This window comes from Esox lucius, chromosome 2 (genome assembly GCF_011004845.1).
Source record: "Esox lucius isolate fEsoLuc1 chromosome 2, fEsoLuc1.pri, whole genome shotgun sequence".
In the NCBI taxonomy this organism is placed as follows: Eukaryota; Metazoa; Chordata; class Actinopteri; order Esociformes; family Esocidae; genus Esox; species Esox lucius.
In genome coordinates, this window is record NC_047570.1 from 30,588,486 (window position 1) to 30,609,333 (window position 20,848).

General features: G+C 42.0%; 1 protein-coding gene across 5 annotated transcripts in view; it reads right to left on the minus strand.

Annotated features, from left to right (window-relative positions):
• Positions 1-6,710: 6,710 nt before the first annotated feature.
• Positions 6,711-20,848, minus strand: part of kiaa1549lb (KIAA1549-like b) — a 103,076-nt gene continuing 88,938 nt past the window's right edge. For 4 of the 5 annotated variants that reach the window (XM_034287714.1, XM_034287713.1, XM_034287706.1 and 1 more), the window contains 5 exons: positions 18,621-19,004; positions 17,215-17,312; positions 13,686-13,843; positions 12,400-12,551; positions 6,711-9,479 (listed from right to left, as the gene is read on the minus strand). In XM_034287714.1, the coding sequence (XP_034143605.1) occupies positions 9,210-9,479; positions 12,400-12,551; positions 13,686-13,843; positions 17,215-17,312; positions 18,621-19,004 (1,062 nt within the window). In that variant the 3' untranslated portion in view covers positions 6,711-9,209. Of the gene's footprint in view, positions 9,480-11,740; positions 11,843-12,399; positions 12,552-13,685; positions 13,844-17,214; positions 17,313-18,620; positions 19,005-20,848 lie in introns of all 5 variants that reach the window. The other variant, XM_034287707.1, reaches the window with a different exon arrangement.

Here is a 20,848-nt window from a genome sequence, read left to right on the forward strand (position 1 = left end):
AGAGTCTTAGTAATTGGAAGGAATGGCATTCATTATTTGCATGGTTATGCTAGTTTAGATGCGACATCATTACAGACCTATCCCAAAACCAATTTGTACTTTTACTTACAGTGAAGAATGTTTACAGGAGATTGTCCGATTTTTTGTAAAAAAAAAACATACATTATTTTCTGGCACACTTGACCTACAGTATTCATAAAAAGTAGTTAAGTTGTGGATCCTCATTTTAACATTGGAGTATATCAAGTTTGCTATCATCTAAGTACTTTCTGGGTTATCTTACATAATAATGTTTTTTTCTCAGAACATTGCATTCTGTTGGAAATGAATTTCTTACGATCATTTAATGGAACAGATGAGAGTCACATAGTTGATGTTTTTATTAAGTGTAATACTATGGAGAAGCATCAATCTGGTACAATTTTGCAGTATAGAATGCGTCACAGATATGACTACATTGCATTTAATCAGGGAGAAATGGTTCACATTTCAACATGACAATGACCCTAAGCACTGTGCAAAAGGAACTGTACGGTGGCTGAATGACAACAAGGTGAATGTCCTCGAGTGGCCTAGTCAGAGCCCTGACCTAAATCCCTTCAAGAATCTGTGGAATGACTTGGAGAGTGCAGTCCATAAGCAGTCACCCTGCAATTTGACTGAGCTTGAACAATTCTGCATTGAACAAATAATTAATTTGAGGTCTTTTATTATCTCTGATATTTAAATACACTGCAGTAAAATGTATTCATGTGGATTGTACTTCAGAAAAAATGCTAATTATATAGTGGGAAATAAACTGTAGGTAATTTTGCAAAATTAGAAGAATGCTTTTGTCATTCATTTTTCTACAGATAACATGGAATATGTTTATTTTAAGATTGCTGCTTCATTCAAAAGTGTCTTAAAGTTGGCAATTGATGAATAGTATGTAAAACATGTTGCAAGCTTCAGAGTTATAAGATAAATGGATAGGTCTAATCATGGCATAATAGTGCTGAAAGTAGCATACTTCTCATGATCACAGAGAAAAGGAGCAATACTGTTCATCAATTTCATGCTTAAAACAAGAAGAAAAAATTTATGAATTATAATTTACCTTGAAAATCCTTTGCTAACTGCAGTAGGATGCTGATAACCAAGGCTTTCCCTCCTCCTCCTTTATTTGACTTAAATATATGCATTTTCTTAATTTGAGCATCAGTCTTTAGATAATATTGATTCAACCATGATCAGCTATTTTCCACAGAAGGCATGTGGTATACTTCTGCTACTGCTTCCGCAGTGGTTTTTAATAGTGTTGGCTGCAAACATGAGACCTTACGACCTCTAGGTCCCCTCTAACGCCAGTACCGTTGTGCCTTAAACCTTAATTCGTAATTATGCGTTTTTCATTTTCAATCGATAACGTTAAGGACCAACAAAACAGCGAAACGTTAAGTAGCAGCCTAATACAGTGTTGTCATATGGGTGGATTTCCAGCACACTTAGGTCTATTGTTGATGACAGTGGAGGGTCAGAAATGGGCTTGGGCGGGTCGATTTACGGATAGGATTGTATAGTAAAAATAGCTTTTCGGGAGGTATGTTGTGGAGTCCACGGGTGATTTAGCAATGTATTGTCAATTAAATCAGGCAACCCTGACGTAATAGCGAGTAATTAACGACCAATAGCACTGGGGATATGTTGAAAGCAAACGTAATTGCACCGATATATGTTCATGCTGAACGTAATCGCCGTGAACAAGATAGTAAATGGCCATCCGAAACACTGAAGTGAACTGAATCATTCCCTACAGTTATTTGAAAAGAGGCGGGTAATTTTAATCACTGATTCAATTCATCTTTTTGTCCAAGCTTCTCTACATCATGGTGGGACCTTGTTGTTTACTATAATAGCACTCTGTTTAATGATTTTTTTCAACAATTACCAAATTATTCAGTCCACAGAAAATAATATCACAACCAAATGTACTAGGCAGCCATGAACAAGAGCAATAAAAAAGTAATCGAAATCGGATCGGTGTGTAAAATGCGGACTATATCCGAAATTATATAATAATGAGAAAATATCCTGAAATGAATTAACATATCATTCAAAACTGTTATGCTTTGCAGTTGGTTAAAGGTTATTTGAGAGTTAATCGCTCATCACAGCATGTGGTTTGAGGTTCTACTAAACTTGCAAAATACATTCTTAAAATATTTCGCGGTTCAGGTAGCCTATTTTATAAATATTTCAATGGAGATATGCGATCAGATGCTTTTATGTTACGGGGCTTGGTGGTTAGAACTGTAAATACATTTTAAAAATAGGCTATTATTCGCAATCGCATGATATCCAACGCGGCTGACTTTGAGCCAGAGGTGACAAATTAATTTCAGACGCTCCGCGGCTCTGGAGTGCAGTTCATGCATATATTCTAAACTACTATAAGACATTCCACATGCACTGTTATAGACCTACATTTGTGGACAGGCCATGTAACCGATGAGCATAAGCAGCCTATTGTACTTAAATAAATGATCTTAAAGCGCACAATTTAGCGGAAGACAAGACAGCGCATTATGGAGAAAGATGGGTAGTGCGTCCTTACAACAGACCATTTGTCTAGGCTTTAAATTATTGCATCATACTTTAAAAAAATAAATGCATCATAGGCTTAACCATGTACGAACTACAACAAAATAATGTGAAAAGTAGCCAACCCACTCTCTTCTGGATCCCGTGGGGGATTTGGATAGGAAGTTCAGTGATACAGGTCCGCTCGGATACGCCTATGGGCTACATTTCATATTTTAAAAAATACATCTAAGATCAGGCTAACATACTGGCTTCCACAATTATTTCGGAAATTATTATAGTTATTAATATATAATATAGTTATTCAATGGATCGTGACATCTGACAAGTGTTAAGCATTGGTGATGAAAGAGTTTCCATTCCGACTTCACACCCACCTAAAGCAAAAGTGATTCACTGATTGAATGAATCTTCTAGAGCAGTGATTCAGTACAACCAAGTCACTGAAAAGATTTGTTCAAAAATAAAAACGAATCATTCATGACCCCCCCCCCCCCCCCAAAAAAAAAAGATTCCCCCCGCTAGGTGATCCATATCTATGTGTTAGGTTCTAGAATCGCAGGTGCATTCAACATTCGAATCCAAACAAATCTAAATGTTCTTCACTACCGAAAATAGAAAAACAAGATGAGTGCCAACAAATCAAGGTTCTTCCCCTCTCTCTACGACGAATCTAACGCATGTGGCGAGATTTGGGCCTCTAATTTTCTTAACCATAATCAATGCAATGCGCAGAAGCCGCAGCAACAAACGCAGCATGAGCCGCGGCAGCATCAACAGGTTTTAGACAAGGAGCAATGGCCGGACACCGGCATCCTCTTCACAACCAAATACCAGCCTCTGGAAGTATTCAGTCCTCCAACCGGTAGGCGAACTTCGATCAGGAGGAGCGAAATGGACCAAGTCAACGAGGTGGCTATCCTGATGAAGGAGTTGGAGTTAGGAGCGCAGTTGGGAGAGCATTTGGATCGTGGCAGATGTAAATACAGACTACTTTTTTCTTCTTCAGTTGAACCATCTATCCAACTTCAAAACAGCTTCGTCCTGCAATTTAGCCGTTTATTCTGAGACATAACTGTTAGTGCAAATACAATCAAAGGTCAATTGCGTTGTTAGCACTGTTTTTGCAAGCCTTATTGCTTATCTGAAACGTTGGCAATGTTAAAATAACAATCAATTGTTTATTTATATAGCCTAATATTAACGATGATACGTAGGCTTATTTTGCTTGGCTCAGAAAAAAAAGTCTGTGCGTAGGTTATAGGCTACTGTTCACTTAGGCTGCCGCCTACGGCGAAGTAAGGTATTAGTATTAGTGGACATTTCGAGGATATCCCTTTTCCCTCGGCAGGCTTTTAAGTCAAAATTTGCATAACAAGAATCGCATAGCCTATTCGGAATCAGGTTAGGACAAGATATAGCATATAAAGTCAGAATTGCGGCGGCCGCGGTGAAATTCAGATGTAGCCTAAAAACCCGCCACCCGCGACCAATTATTTTTCACCAGCGACATTTGAAAAGTAGCCCAATAGATATGGATATGGCAACACTGAAGCCAGGGGTGCTCCACCACTGCTAACTGCGATTATGTTGCCATGACTATGAAAATGAAATATTCTGAACGTAGCCATGGAGTCAACATTGTTTTAAATATTTATAAGACTCTTAACCATCAATATTCACACAATCTGATATCACCGTGTTGGTGTTGTTCCTAAAACATCATCATTAATATTGCTCCAGGACCATCGTTGCAACTGACCTGTAGTTAGTTGGTTACCCCAGTGCTCCCCACCCTTTGACCTAAACCTAACCTGAGACACCTGTGCCTTAGTGGTGCCTTGTCAGAACAACACCAACATGGCAATATCAGATCAGTCATCAATATTTGCTCCTTTTCTCACTCACCTCCATGTCACCTGCTCTCCCTGCCCTGTTGGCATCCTCATACCCTCTCTCTCCCTCTCTTTCTTTACTCTGAATGCACCAGAATGAAAAAGAAAGTAAACAAGTTTCTTGCCCTGATGTTCAGGAATGGATTACTAACCATTTATGATCTGAATGGCAATGATTATTACATTAATAAACATTGACTCACTTCTTGTGCTACTTCTATCATCTGACTGGTCCTCATTTTCTCACTGCTCTCAACTTTTCTTTTCTGAGGCTGCCCAGAAAACTGATCAATGTCACTGCCACCCTTCCTCTTGTTCATGATGACACTCACTGTGAATGAAAGCTGACTAATAAAACTGCTTGCACTTTAATCAAACAAACACTAATAATGCTATTTATCATAAGCAAATACAGCTATACAGTATACTATACGAATATCCGAGGCCATGGTCCCCTGTCGGAAAAGTGTGGCTTGCCCACTTCAGGTTGGTGGAGAGTGCCTGCCTCAAGTGGAGGAGTTTAAGTATCTAGGGGTCTTGTTCACGAGTGAGGGAAGGATGGAACGGGAGATTGACAGACGGATCGGTGCAGCTTCTGCAGTAATGCGGTCGATGTATCTGTCTGTCGTGGTGAAGAAAGAGCTGAGCCGCAAGGGGAAGCTCTCGATTTACCGGTCAATCTACGTTCCTACTCTCACCTATGGTCATGATCTTTGGGTCATGACCAACAGGACAAGATCCCGGATACAGGCGGCCGAAATGAGCTTTCTCCGCGGGGTGGCTGGGTGATCCCTTAGAGATAGGGTGAGAAGCTCGGTCACCCGGGAGGAGCTCAGAGTAGAGCCGCTGCTCCTCCACATCGAGAGGCTGCTGCTCCTCCACATGGCTTGGGCATCTGTTTCGGTTGCCTCCGGAACGCCTTCCTGGGAAGGTGTTCCGGTCCCGTCCCACTGGGAGGAGACTCCGGGGAAGACCTAGGACACGCTGGAGGGACTATGTCTCCCGGCTGGCCTGGGAACGCCTCTGTGTCCCCCCGGAAGAGCTGGAGGAAGTGTCTAGGGAGAGGGAAGTCTGGGCATCTCTGCTTAGACTGCTGCCCCTGCGACCCGGCCCCGGATAAGCGGAAGAAAATGATGATGATTGTTTACCCTCCATGCAATTACTGACGCTTTTTAGCAAACTATTATTTATTTCCACAATTACAGTTCCAGCGTATTGGCAGTGTATTGGCAATAGACCACAAACCCCTGAAATGCTGTATTGCTATTCTGTACAGGGCCGGCCCTGCTGTACTGCTTATCAAAGCAAATAGAGCAGTTAAAAATGAGATTTAATATCAGTGGCAATGGCCTCATACTGTATACCAAAGCTTTTAACCAGTCAGCATTCATTCTTCAAACCGCCTGATTTAAAATGAAATGCATCTTAATAGTTGGGACTCTGATTCAATTAAACAAATAATGGATAAGTGGCAGGATAAAGCTGAATTGGTATGTGCTGTTCATGTAGGCAAGACGATAACCCCAATAGCCTCGCATTTTAAACTTTACATTTGGCCTAACTGTTTGGTGAATTCAAATCAACACTTAATACACTGCTTTGATTCTCTCTTTTTCCCATAGATTACTTTCTGAAGAACCTTCATGCGTCCATCATCCAAAAACTGAGAGAAGACCGCTTCAAATCCGGGAGAAAAACTTAGCCTAAGAATGCTTTTTAATCACAATGTTATCTTTTCTTTTCAACAAGACAAAAAAAATGAATGACAAACAATCTCATGTCATCAGTTTTATTGAGTGCAAAGTTTCAAATCACAATCTGGACATCCTGTTTCTGGCATCGTATTGATGTATCAGCAGTAGAATGTGAAAGGTGTTCATTTCTGCACAAAACTGGTCAGCATCTACAGAACAGACAAAAAGGGCTTTATTTTACAGTACACAGCCTACATGGTAACATAACAGTCCATCCACAACCATGAGTGTTAGTCCACCAAAATGAATGAGGGAAACAAAAAATAAACCAAATTCTTGGCTGAACGACCCTATTTACACACGAACACGCTGGACTGGGTGGGGACCACATCCGCCTGGATCAAGGTTGCCAGATTGCCTTGACAGTATACCGAAAAAAATCCCCTGCAGACTACCCAAAATAACCGCAAAAACACTTATTTTTCCTGTAAATCGACCCACCCAAGCTGACCCTCCCCCACCCACCCCACCCCCCACGCTGTCATTAAAAATAGCCCAGTTGAGCGGGAAACCGTCCCACCTGACAACACTGGCCTGGATTCATCCAGAAACGGAGATAGTCCACTGCCACAGCCTACAAAGGGGTCGGTTAAAAAAGGAAAATCAGGATCAGAATCAATAATCTGCATCTGACAGTGCGCCAGTGTCATCATGAACAGAAGGCCGTGACGCTGCATGCTTTCTTTATTCATGGCGCTGTTACTCATTTGAATAACTCACTCCCTTTCACTCTCAGCACTACAGTCACTGAAGACTGACAACAATTTAGTTTCTCAGCGCAACCTTGCGATTTGTGCACTTCTCTCCATTCGATGTCACTTCTTCATCTAATCAAATATGTATTAAACCAAGCTTGTGTGAGTCTTGGGACTAATGCATGCCATGCCCACAGTCCGTAATAATATCAAAAGCCAGCTATGAATACTAATTTGGTGAGGCACAACCTGTTTGCTTCACTTGCTGAGAACGACCAAATAAAACCCCAGAATCCATAAAGAAGACCAAACACCAGGATTGGGGGCTGCCCTGACTGTTTTCCCTAGCTCTCCAACATGTACATCACACAGTAGGATAAAGTGCATTTCAACTGGTTATCGTTTAAAAAAGTTAAATTTCAAGTTGCATTACAATCATCAGGGAGATCAAATGTTGCATTAGACATTCACTTTTTGAAGCAAGAAATTAACTACTGAAAGTCTTCAATGCGAAAATGAGTCACTGTCTTAGTACCATTATACCTACAAAAAGCCATATTCCAATCAGTCCAGTCAATATTACAGAATGTATTAATATAATGGTTACAACAAGTATCACACTCATTTAGAATGACTACAGTGCAGTGAATTCATTACACTGAAATCTTAAATCTTTTCTGACTGGATTCTGTGGCCGAATTGTGTCTGACTGACATACTAATTTGGTGAGGCACAACCTGTTTGCTTCCTATACTTCCATTGAAAACTGTGTTAAGCCCAGTTAAACTCAACTGCGTTCAAGAGGGCTACAGTACCTAATTTATGATCATGTTCACTGTGAAAGGCTGTTTTGAGGCATTTTTAAGGAAACTGAAAATGTATAGTGGTAGGTGTATTTTGTATTTTTTAACAGCTCTTTTTTTTTTTCTCATGTCTTAGCATTACAGTCATTTGATAATTGTAAATGTTTCCTCATCCCTTGGCAAACAACATGTTGTAACTTGTTCAACCAATCAAATATATTTTTTTGTATATAGATGTACATACTACATCATCATGTTCATTGACAAAGGCTGTTTGGAAGCATTGTCAAGACACTAGTCTTGTTTGGCACCCATTCCATTTAAGTGTTTTTCTCGCCTCACCATATGTTCTGAGAAGGATCTTTTTCAAACACAGTGGCAGATCCTCACTCAGCATCCATTCACATACAGTAACAGTAACTACTCATCTTTGGATGAATTCGCCACCCATTTATTACTGACTTCAATTGTGCCAAATGTTTAGCCCACTGTTACTGATCAGGTCGCTCAGTTCGCTGTCAAGCTCTTTTAAATTATACCTACAATAGCTGTGACTGAGAACAGTGTACAATGGGAATCTGACTTAGTTGTTAATTATTGGTACGGACAAGAAAAAAAAACACTACAATAAACTGGAATACGTAATTGGAGATGGCAACAAAAACGGAGTTGAGCTAGAAGTCGTTCAAACCCGCCGTAGCATTGTTTACACAGCATCTTTGATTACACTGTTCGTCACATGCCCACGCACCTCTGGTTCCGAAAAAGAGGAACATCCCTGTTTCAGGTTTTTCCCCGTTAGTAGTTGTAGGTTTTCATACAGTACCCAAGACCAGTTTGAGTTAATTGGACCATAGGACAAAAAGAGCTACAGCGTAAGCAGTGCATTGTGGGTTTGATTGAATGGAGCCCATGGTGTACAAAAAAAAAAAAAAAGAGTTAATATTACGCGGCATCCTTCTACATGCTTACAATATACAGTATATACATTGTGACCTATCCATGACTCTTCTGTTCTGAAGCGCTGGGTCCTGGGAGCACGAACGTGAAGGTTCTCTCCACCTCATCGGACATTGTATGCTTTCCCTGGGTTGCTATGGTTACCGTCCCAATTAGACTATCACAGATGCTGAGACAAGGATATGACATATGTACAATGGAACTATACAGACACGGCTAAGGAGAGATGACTGACAGTTTGAGATAGAACACTTTCACCCTTCGGTAACTCCAAAATGAGAGCATGGTCATGAAACACATCAGAGCCAAAGTGGTCTTTTTTTGCACAATGATAGATAGAGAGAACGAGAGAGAGAAAAAGAGAGAGAGAGATAGGGGAAGAAAGATGCTTTTACCAATTTTAATATACAAATGTGATAAAAAGCTGAGTTTGTCAGATAGTTTGTTTAGTCTCCAGCTTTAGAGCATTTTCAGAAGGGTTATTCTGCATTTTCACATCCCAACCACCAGAGAGGGGGACTACACCTGGAACTCAAACATATCTGTCTGCTTCTTGGCCAGCTTTGCCACCTCCTGGCGAATGGCCTGGACCAGGGCCGAGGTGGAGAGGCTGCTGAGGGGTATGCTGTCTCTGGACTCCCCCACGTCAGGCAGGCTCTGCTGGGATGCGGTGGTGGCCGGGGTGGGGAGAGGCTCCGCGGCCTGGCCGTAGTGCAGGGGGAGTCTCGGGGGGCTGCTCTGAGGGTAGCGGGGATGAGGGAAGGCCTCCACGTACCCCGGCAGAGCCACCTGGAAGAGAGAGGAGGCCACGTGTCAACGAAACGATCACCCCTCGTTTTGATCCCAACCAAAATATGTTTTGGGTGAAATCCTTATTGTCTCAGTTTTCAGGGTGAACATTGTGTCTCTTGTACCAGTGTATCAGTCAGTGACATGTTGTCAGGACCAGCCGGGTAGGCAGTGGTTACCTCAAACTGCATCACGATGATCGTATCCAGGTTAATGTTATTATAGTTTTGCATTCTTTATTAGTTTTTATTTTTTATTTCGTTTTGACTTTTTGTTTTCAAATTCAGTTTAGTTTTAATTTGTTTTTAAAGTGGGTTTGCTAGTTTAGTTTAGTTTTTATTCTTTGAAAATGCTTTGTTTTAGTTTCGTTTTTATTAGTTTTAGTGTTAGTTTTAGTCTTTTTTTGTAATATGGGCTATTTGACAGGGGCATTATTGTGTAATAATAACTCAACAAAAACATCATACAATTTTAGAAAATATTTATTCAACAATAAAAACCAGTACATAAAATGTACATATGGGCACAAATATGTAAACAGTCTACACTTCGCAATAAATGCAAAATGTGGAAGTGACGTGTGCCAAGAAAAAAAACTTAATAGCCAACAGACTAAAGAAGACATACATGATGAACCGCATGTATTCAACTCATTTTTGAGTCACACAAGACATTTCTGTCAGAATGTCAGGGAGCTGAATCTGAGAAAAGAACATGACACATAAAAAAATAAAATAAACTTGTGTCCCGTGGGTGTGTGTGTGTATGTGAGTGACAGAGAGACAGAGGGAGAGCAGGGAAAGGAAACACAGCTGAGCGAATACTCTGCGTGTTTTAAATAGCGTTAAAAAAGGAAAGACATTGACAAAGACGAAAACTAAGAACATTTACTCTATAATTGAATTTAATTTTAGTTAGTTTTGTCAACCACACATTACAGTTTTAGTTAGTTATCGCTTTTTTGTAATGCCTCGTTTTTATTTTTATTTCAGTTAACGACAATGTTTTTTCCCACCTAGTTTTAGTTTTTTCGTTCGTTTTCGCTAACGATTATAACCTTGATCCAGGTGCAGGGCCGGCTCCAGGCATAAGCGACGTAAGCCGTCGCTTAGGCCCCCGACCGCTAGGAGGCTTCCGTCTGCTAGGGAGCCCCCGACTGATAGGGGAGGGCCCAAATTACATTTTGCTCAGGGCCCCCAAAAGGCTAGAGCCGGCTCTGCCCAGGTGCCAGGGTCTGGTCATCGTGCCGTGCCTCCCTTCCCATTAAAATGCATTCTAGTGCTCCACTGCTTTGCCTGTGATGCTAGTAGGCTGATTCATTTTGAGTACAATTTATAGTTTGTGCATTAATATTGCCTTGAAGAGGTCTGTGGGTGAACAGAGGTTGTGTGTGCCCTACATGTTTTTATATGTTTTGGCAAAGGTAAAAAAGTTAGCCAGCTAGCATAAACACTAACCTGACAGAATTATATTAATATGCACATCAAACACTTCTTCAACTAATCCATACCAGAAAGGTAAACAAATTAATTTAATGTATAAGTGGAGGTAGGCTTCTGCAATGTGGAATGAACACGAGAATAACTAGTTTATTATGCAAATGTACAATAAATACTGAAGAAAAGAAATGACTTAAAGCTCAAATTTCTGCTAGGCTAGTTTGATCAAAACTAAGTATGGCTACATTGAGGTGCCACACATATTGATCTTTAGTGCCGCCTAGCTGTTGTGGATGGTCGCAGCTTTTAGTTGAGCTGTGTGTGTGTTCATAGGATGTCATCATCTAAGACTATAAGTCGTGTATCATGCACTGGGTCAGCGTTTACTTGTGGTGAAAGCTGTTTCTTAAATCTGTCTAGCTTACCTCATTTTGAGTTGGTAGTGCTATATTTCATATGATGATCCTGAGCTCAATCAATGTTTTGTGAGTGAATGCAGCTCTGATAATAACCAGTACCGACCCAGCCACTGACCTCACCACACATCACAGATTTTACATATATTCAAATGGGTGAAAAGAAGAGAAAATATACACAAGCACACTTGGACGAGACTCACACGATAAAAGAAAAAAAAAAGGTAATAAATAAACTGTATTGAAATATCTGTTACTGTTAAAATGAACTTTCGATTCAAACCAAGCGTTTGAACTCCACTTTTGGGTCACTTCTGGACATGAAATGTGCATGACTTTCTGACTCTACAAAAGAAAAATCAAAAAAGAAAAAAGAGGTGTTCATTTAGGAAATGTGCTCAACTACCCCGGTATTTTGCTGTGTCCACTCAACGCCAGCCATAAATTCAGTTCAGCAAATGGTTTCTAAATGACACTGGTTCTGCAAAAAGACACTGCGTGAAGGCATCTGGTTGAAACAGGCAGACAAACAGGGATAAAGAGAACATTCCATAGAGACAAGGAGAGTCCACGGCAGAAAGGGGAAGGCATATACGAATCCGACAGAGGGAAAATGGAACTTGTTTTGTGTTTAACAGACAGAGAGTATTTATAATTGAAGATAATCGGAGCCAATCCTGCCCAGGGGCAATTGAGGAAACGTTTGTTTCAGTTTCCTTTCATTTCCTGATAAGGCCCTCTGCAAAGCCTAGCATGACATTTCCTTTATTTTCACTGATGACTCACAAATGTTGGTATCTTATCAAAGTTCAAAGTCATTGAGCTCTGTGCCTCATTTGGAACTTAACTGTTCCATGGGCTTGTATAACAACTATTAGACCTGGGGCAGGATTGGTTTGGGTTGAGGTTGGCTGGAAGGTAGAACTTACCCTAAAACCCAGATCTAGGATAAGATTACTCTATCCCCACCTTCCATTGAAAATAAGGGAGAACGTATCTGATCCTGGATCGGTGGGTGTAAGTTCTACCTGTGCTGTGAGAGTGGAGAGTAGAGGGGGTTCTTACAGATTCGGCCCACTGGGGGGGCACGTCTTCAGGCTCGGGGGGATACGACATCCAGGACGGGCTGCGGTAGGAGGACGGGGGAGTGGAGACAAAGTACTCCGAGTAGCCGGACCGCGAGGCAGGGATGGCATACACTGCTGTGATGGGGTTTCCTGTGATGGATAGGGTGAGAACGTCGTTAGGCAGGAGAAATCCTACGGTGACAAACGTTACTGCCAACCTGTTTCCAAAAGAAGTTGGGACGAATGCAAATAAAAACACACCGCAATGATGTGCAAGTCATTTATCCCTATATTTTATTGAAAATAGTACAAAGACCACATATCACATGTTGAAACTGAGAAGCGTTGTGTTTTTGTAAAAATACATTCCCATTTTGAATTTGTTCGGGTTTGCTTTGTCTTATTTTTCATTTCATAATGCGCCAAATGTTTTCAAAAGGGGACAGGTCTGGACTGCAGGCAGGCCAGTTTAGCACCCGGACTCTTTTACTGCGGAGCCATGCTGTTGTAATACGTGCAGAATGAGGTTTGTCATTGTCTTGCTGACGTCTTCAGGGAAGACGTCTTTTTCGTCTTCCCTGAAAAAGACGATGTCTGGATGGCAGCATATGTTTCTCCAAAACCTGTATATATTGTTCAGCATTAATGGTGCCTTCACAGATGTGCAAGTCACCCATGCCATGTGCATTAATGCACCCCCATACCATCACGGATGTTGGCTTTGAACTGTGCGCTCATAACAAGCTGGGTGGTCCCTCTCTTTAGCCCGGGGGCATCCATGATTCCCAAATTTTGATTTGTCAGACCAAAGGACAGTTTTCCATTTCGCCTCAGTCCATCTTAAATGATTTTGGGCCAAGAGAAGGTTGCAGCGGTTCTGGATCTTGTTTATATCTGGTTTCTTCTTTGCATGATAGAGTTTTAACTTGCATTTGTGGATGCAGTGATGTACTGTGTTCACAGACAATGGTTTAGGGATTTGTTCCTGAGCCCATGCAGTGATTTCCACTACAGAATCATGTCTGTTTATAACGCAGACATGCATTTGATATGTTATCTTTGTACTATTTTATATCGAATATAGGGTTTTTAAGGACTTTCGGTTTTCATTAACATTTTACACAGCATCCCAACTTTTTGGGGGAAACGGGGTTGTGGAAGAAAATAACCACGTTTTTACGCTAAAATGTGACTATGGTAAGTTAATGACTTGATAAACACTCCAAGTGCTCACACCTTTAACCCCGATGGACTCAACGAAAGCAGGTGCACACATTCACTGACCTGAGTAGGTGGATACAGGCTGTTCGGTTGTCACTGAAGGAAGTGCGGCTCTGGAAAGGGGAGCATAGCTGCTGTCGTTATGCTGAGTCTGCATGTCGGCCATGTTGGTTCCAGATGACTCTGTGGTCCTGGCCTTGGGCCCCAGGTCAGACGAGGAGCTGAGTCAGGGAAGGAGGTAACACACTCATGCCTCGGGAGAACTACAATTGCATGCAATACACACCCTTCGCCACATGAGGGCAGACATGCTCCATCTAAAACCCACAGCTACTCGTTGCTCTTCACGTCGCCTTCCAATGTACTGATTCTGCATTCAAACTGGTATACAGACCGACATCACTCTGGCCACCATGAATTTACCTGGTGAATATTAGCAAATTAATCTGAATGTTCGAGGAGCTCTGTGATTTATTCTTGTGTGACAGTATGATAATGTGTTATAAATACATCTGAGGAAGGGCTAGACCGGTGTATGTGTGGGCACGCACAGAGATGGGCAAAGATACATCAAAATGTATTTTTAAAATAAAATACCAAATACCTTCATTTTAAGTGTATTAAAATAAACTACAAAATACAGCAGCCACACCATGTATCAAAATAAACTACTGTATTTCTGTATTTAAAAAATACAGAAATACCTTTACAAGGGAGCATGAAATCACTTCGCAAACCATCCATCTATCAGCTTATTTGATCTGTCCCTTCTCCAGTACACTGACTCAGTTGATTAAGCAAAACATTTTTGATAACAACAGCTTTTCTCTGCCTAACGAGTCATGCGATACATCTGACCAGTTAAAAGATTGAATATTCACACATCCCTGTGATCACCCAGATGAAGGTTCGTTTTAAAGTAACCAACAGTTTAATGTTTAACTAACAATTTTCTAATGACTCAATTCTATTCTAATTTAGTTACTTGGTGTTTCGATTGTGTCTGATTGAGGGCTTGAGGGCTGGATTCAAACTCACACCCCGAAAATCTAAGTAAACAATTGAAATCGCAGGCTGTTCCAACTTGCATGAATTTCATCACGGCAACTTACATTGTGACTCAATAGTGTGTATGGCCCCCACGTGCCTGTATGCACTCCCGACAACATACGGGCATGCTCCTGATCAGTCGGTGGATGGTGTCCTGGGGGATCTCCTCCCAGACCTGGATCAGGGAATCAGTGAGCTCCTGGACAGTCTTTGGCGCTACTTGGCGGCGTAGGATGCACAGATACATAACGGCCCAGAGGTTCTCAATTGGATTCAGGTCTGGGGAACATGAGGGCCAGTCAATGGCATCAATGCCTTTGTCATCCAGGGACTGCCTACACACTCTGGCTACAGGAAGCCAGGCCTTGTCCTGCACCAGGAGGAACCCAGGGCCCACTGCATCAGCGTAAGGTCTGACGATGGGTCTGAGGATTTAATCCCGGTACCTAACAGCAGTCAGCCAGCAGTCAGTTAGGCTAGCACATGGAGGTCTGTGCAACCCTCCAAGGATATGCCTCCCCAGACCATCATTGACCCACCGCCAAACTGATCATGCTAAATGATGTTGCAGGCAGCATAACATTCACCATGGTGTCTCCAGACTCTTTCACATCTGTCATATATGCTCAGTGTGAACCTGCTCTCATCTGTGAAGAGAATGGGGCGCCCATGGAGGACCTGACAATTCTGGTGTTCTCTGGCGAATGCCAATCGAGCTACATAGTGCTGGGCTGTGAGGACAGGACGTCGGGCCCTCATTCCACCCTCATGGAGTCTGTTTCTGACAGTTAGGTCCGAAACATGCACACCAGTAACCCGCTTGCTGTCATTTTGTAGGGCTCTGGCAGAGCTCCTCCTGTTCTTTCTGTTCCTCCTTGCACAAAGGAGCAGATACCGGTCCTGCTGCTGGGTTGATGCCCTTCTATCTCCTGGTATCTCCTCTATATCTTGAGATTGTACTGGGAGACACAGCTAACCTTCTTGTGATGGCACGTATGGATGTGCCATCCTGGAGAAGATGGACTACATGTACATAATGAATGGGGTGCAGGTACTGCAGGTACCACCTCATGCCACCAGTAGCAACAAGGACACTAGCAAAATGTAAATCAGTCAGGAAGGAAAAGGAGATAGCAATTGTCTGTGGCCACCACCTGCAAAACCATTCCCTCTTTGGGGGTTGTCTTGCTGTTGGCTCCCCCGTTTATCTGTTTTCATTTGCACCAAAACAGGTGACATTGTTTCACAATCGCCTATGCTTCCTAACTGGATTGATATGAAGTTGAATTTACTTGGTGTTATGATGATTGTGTTCCCTTTATTTCTTTGAGCAGTGTATAATAATAAATTGTGTCAGGCAGTTATTCATGCAACAGAAGGGTTAAAATTAAGAGACCACTGCAAATTGAACACTTCTATTCCTCACTCAAAAATTTTCTTTTCAACTTTTTTGGAAAGATTGAAAAAGTTGGAGTGGTCTCTTAATTTTTTCCAGCTGTAAATGCGCATGTAAAGCCGATCAATAAGCGTAACCCTATCAAATACAAATTACAAAATGTACTATTTTGTATTTGAAATACATATTTTAAATGTATCATAAATACTGCCCATCCCTGGGCGCGAATCTGGGTGTGTTTGTGCCTGCATGTGTCATGTCCATACCGTCTTAGTGGGTGTGTTTGTGCCTGCATGTGTCATGTCCATACCGTCTTAGTGGGTGTGCTTGTGCCTGCATGTGTCATGTCCATACCGTCTTAGTGGGTGTGATTGTGCCTGCATGTGTCATGTCCATACCGTCTTAGTGGGTGTGTTTGTGCCTGCATGTGTCATGTCCATACCGTCTTAGTGGGTGTGTTTGTGCCTGCATGTGTCATGTCCATACCGTCTTAGTGGGTGTGTTTGTGCCTGCATGTGTCATGTCCATACCGTCTTAGTGGGTGTGTTTGCGCCTGCATGTGTCATGTCCATACCGTCTTAGTGGGTGTGTTTGTGCCTGCATGTGTCATGTCCATACCGTCTTAGTGGGTGTGCTTGTGCCTGCATGTGTCATGTCCATACCGTCTTAGTGGGTGTGTTTGTGCCTGCATGTGTCATGTCCATACCGTCTTAGTGGGTGTGATTGTGCCTGCATGTGTCATGTCCATACCGTCTTAGTGGGTGTGTTTGTGCCTGCATGTGTCATGTCCATACCGTCTTAGTGGGTGTGATTGTGCCTGCATGTGTCATGTCCATACCGTCTTAGTGGGTGTGTTTGTGCCTGCATGTGTCATGTCCATACCGTCTTAGTGGGTGTGCTTGTGCCTGCATGTGTCATGTCCATACCGTCTTAGTGGGTGTGTTTGTGCCTGCATGTGTCATGTCCATACCGTCTTAGTGGGTGTGATTGTGCCTGCATGTGTCATGTCCATACCGTCTTAGTGGGTGTGTTTGTGCCTGCATATGTCATGTCCATACCGTCTTAATGGGTGTGTTTGTGCCAGCATGTGTCATGTCCATACCGTCTTAGTGGGTGTGTTTGTGCCTGCATGTGTCATGTCCATACCGTCTTAGGGAGGTCCCAGGAGGGGGTCCAGCACGGGGGGGGATTGGGGGAGGAGGAGAGCCCATGGCCATGTCAGGAAGCTGAGTGAACCTAAAGGCCTGTGGGAGAGGTAACCACGCACATTCATGTTAAAGTTTTTGCTTCTTAAAGGGATAACTTGGGATTTTTTTTATCAATTGAATGCCCTAAATTGAGTTCCCCAGAGTAAAATTTTCTCAATCACTCAAACTGTGTTTATATATCACATTACTTACAAATAAATGAATTTCAAGGTGGACAACATTTGTGTTTGCATCCAGTATGGAATAAATTAGGGGTCGATTTCCTTGCAAAAGCTAATTACAATCAAAATGGAAGTGGAAGTGTATGAAAACAGCAACTGCACTGACACTAGTTCAGAACTTTCAAGAATGGTATCCAGTTCTGGCTTTTAGGAAGTCACTAAAATACTGAATTATCCCTTTACAATCTCATTAAGAAATAACACCCCTGTAGTCGAATATCTTATTTGTAAAAACGTTTAAAGCATTAAATGACATGGTTTGACATTGAATTGATCAGTTATATCATTTAAAACTGTTATTTAAGTGTTTGATGCAGTAATTGACCAGAGTAAAAGGTTGCAGTACTGACAAAAAAGGTTGATGTTGATGTTTGTTTGGTTGATGTTGGGCATATTCTGCAGCACCCACCATGAAAATGTCCGTCAAATGAACATCAGGTCCTAATATGCAAACTAATAAATATGGCATTTCATTAGTCTATGGAAAATGAGAATCGTACTGGTTTTGCTTTATATTGCACACATCCTTGGGGATCCATCTAAAGGTAAGGTAAACACCATTGCTGTAAAAGTGCCAAATGCATATATGGAATTTGGAATATGGAATTGCTTTTGTACAGTCATGACCAGAAATATTGTTACACTTGCACTTTTACGAAAATAATGCATGTTATTCTAGAAATGTTTTGACATTTTGAAGAGTGTTTTAATATCCCAATATTTATTTATTTGGTTTGTCATTTAATAAAACCAAATAAGTCTGAATAATTTACTTAATCTTCACTAATTCTATAAGGAAATCCTAAAAAGTCCCGACAGTGCTATTGCCACACTCCGAAACAAAAGCAGTTAGGAAGCATCCTTCAACTCTGGGAGAACTGGAGCAGTTAACACAGTACAGAAATGCAGGAAGCTGATCCTTTGGCTATAGGAAGTGCTTGATGGCAGTTGTTTTGGCCAAAGGCTTTGTTACCAAAAATGTTGTCTAGGGTGTCAGTAATTTTGTCAGTGCATATTTCTTTAATGCTTTATTTTCTGACTGAAGTGTTATACAAAGTTCTGAAACAACAACAGATGTTATTTCAATATCAGCAGTGAAACAAAGAATTTGAAACAAACTCACAGGTTTTGGGAGGCTGCACTGATACATGTCGGCCCTGTACGCTGGCACCCACTGCAGTCCCCCACCACGGACGCGGTTCACGGTCCCCGGGGCACTGGTCACTGCATCTGAGTAGGGCAGGGGCGGCGGTCCGGGGCTGTAGTGACCGTGGTGGTGACCGTGGTGGGAGTGATGGTGGCGTCCGGCCATGGAATGCCCCCCCGAGGCCAGGCTGAAGGCCTCCTCCAGGAGGAGGTGCATCTGCTGGCGCACCTCGTCGATGGAAGGCTGGGAGCTCAGTGTGGAGGTCTCCGAGTGACCTTTGACCCCTCTGGGGTAGACGTAACCCCCGCGCGGGCCAATCAGACGATCAACGTTGGTCTCCTCAATCAGCTCTGGTTCAGTCTAAGGAAGTGAAAAAAACCAAAACAAACACGTGACATGGTTGCGCGCACACACACACACACACACACACACGTAGTACGGCACAGTCTGACAGACACATTTTAAAAACGGTTTGAATTTCCAGCCCACTCTGATCCCCTGTTCGGTTGATGTTGAGCATAATTTGAAGCACCCTTCAAACTAGAAAAGTTGTTTCTGGCAATGTTAAAAGTTTTTATCAGCAGGTCAAAGCAGACAAATGCTGTTTAAAGTATCGACCCACAATTGCAGGAATCACCAGATCTCTCATTTGCAAAAAGGAATCACCAAGATTAGCAGGCGTGAAGAAGGTGTTTCTCACCATCAGGAGCAGGACTGACATAATTCTAAGGTAACAATGCTCTTAAATTTGCTTCCAGACACGGAGGGTGCTGTGTATAATGAGATTATGTTCCAGACAGACTGGACAACAGTGACAAAAGAAATCGGGGGGGGGGGGGAATTCTCAAATTCCATTGTTAGCCAGCCGAAGGAAGTGAAAGCGTTGTCAAAACCTGACAGTGTGGATGTTATTGGCCCAATAATACAATAAAACACATGGGAGTCAATCCACCCTTCATCTTCAATTTACAGAGGGGTCTTACAATGCCGTTTTTTCATAATCCCAGGTGAATGAGTTGACGATAATGAAAATGCCATTCATTATTCCCAGCAGGGAAGTAAGGATTCTCTAACATTGCACGGTGCAGTCCATAAGTATTTGGACAGTCACCACAAGTTGGGATGTTTTGGCTTCTGTTGGATTTGTCAACCAGAGGGAGTTGCGAGTAACATTGTTTCATAGTTTCAATCTAAATTTCCAAGTAAATGGAGATCTTAAATAGATGCACAGGCCAATAATGATTTGGCATCCCCATGGGAACCCTCTGCAGTGTAAACCGATTCTATATCCAGAGAAGGTACCAAATAAATTGACTGAAACAGATCATCTGTCCATCCATTCAACATCTGTTCAGTAGCACGGTGCTCAGCCATTATCAGCACCCCTGATCAAAACATCTTTCCTTGTCCATGGAGACATTTAATATAGTCTTATCAGTGTTATCGCAATTAATTTCTACATTACACCTTGTGCTTTGAGCAAGAGGTTAGATGGACAGAGTGTAACAGCTGTGCCAGAACAGCCCTGTCTTGTCCCTTTGTAGAGATTAAATCAGGGTTACAGGGATTGTCTGCTGAGTAATCTAGTGCGAGTTCTCTAGTATAGATGTTGGTTCCATTTAATGAACCTGTCCCCAATGTTAAATTTTTGTAGAGATTTTCCACATCAAGAGATATATAGTAACAGTAAGGTCGACATAGTGGTGCCTTGGAGAGAATATTTTATTAAAGAGATGTCTAGGATTGAAAAACGAGTTATGTTTTATCCCCTAGGATCTTCATGAGTGATATGAGGGACTGGTTTTTAAGGATATTTTCTTCAAAACCACGCTCCCTGTGAAGTAGCAGTCGATTTGGCAGCCAACCTCCCAGATCACCACCTCCCTCTAGCCTCCATTCAACAACTATATCAGGCTTGTTCAGCATGCAAAAAAATACATTATCATTCACATTAAACCAACTCCTTCTGACAACAGAATGTTAGTGAATACATGGATCTCACACCCACACCTGGGTCTATAGATAAAAACACACCTGGGTCTATAGATAAAAACACACCTGGGTCTATAGATAAAAACACACCTGGGTCTATAGATAAAAACACACCTGGGTCTATAGATAAAAACACACCTCGGTCTATAGATAAAAACACACCTGGGTCTATAGATAAAAACACACCTGGGTCTATAGATAAAAACACACCT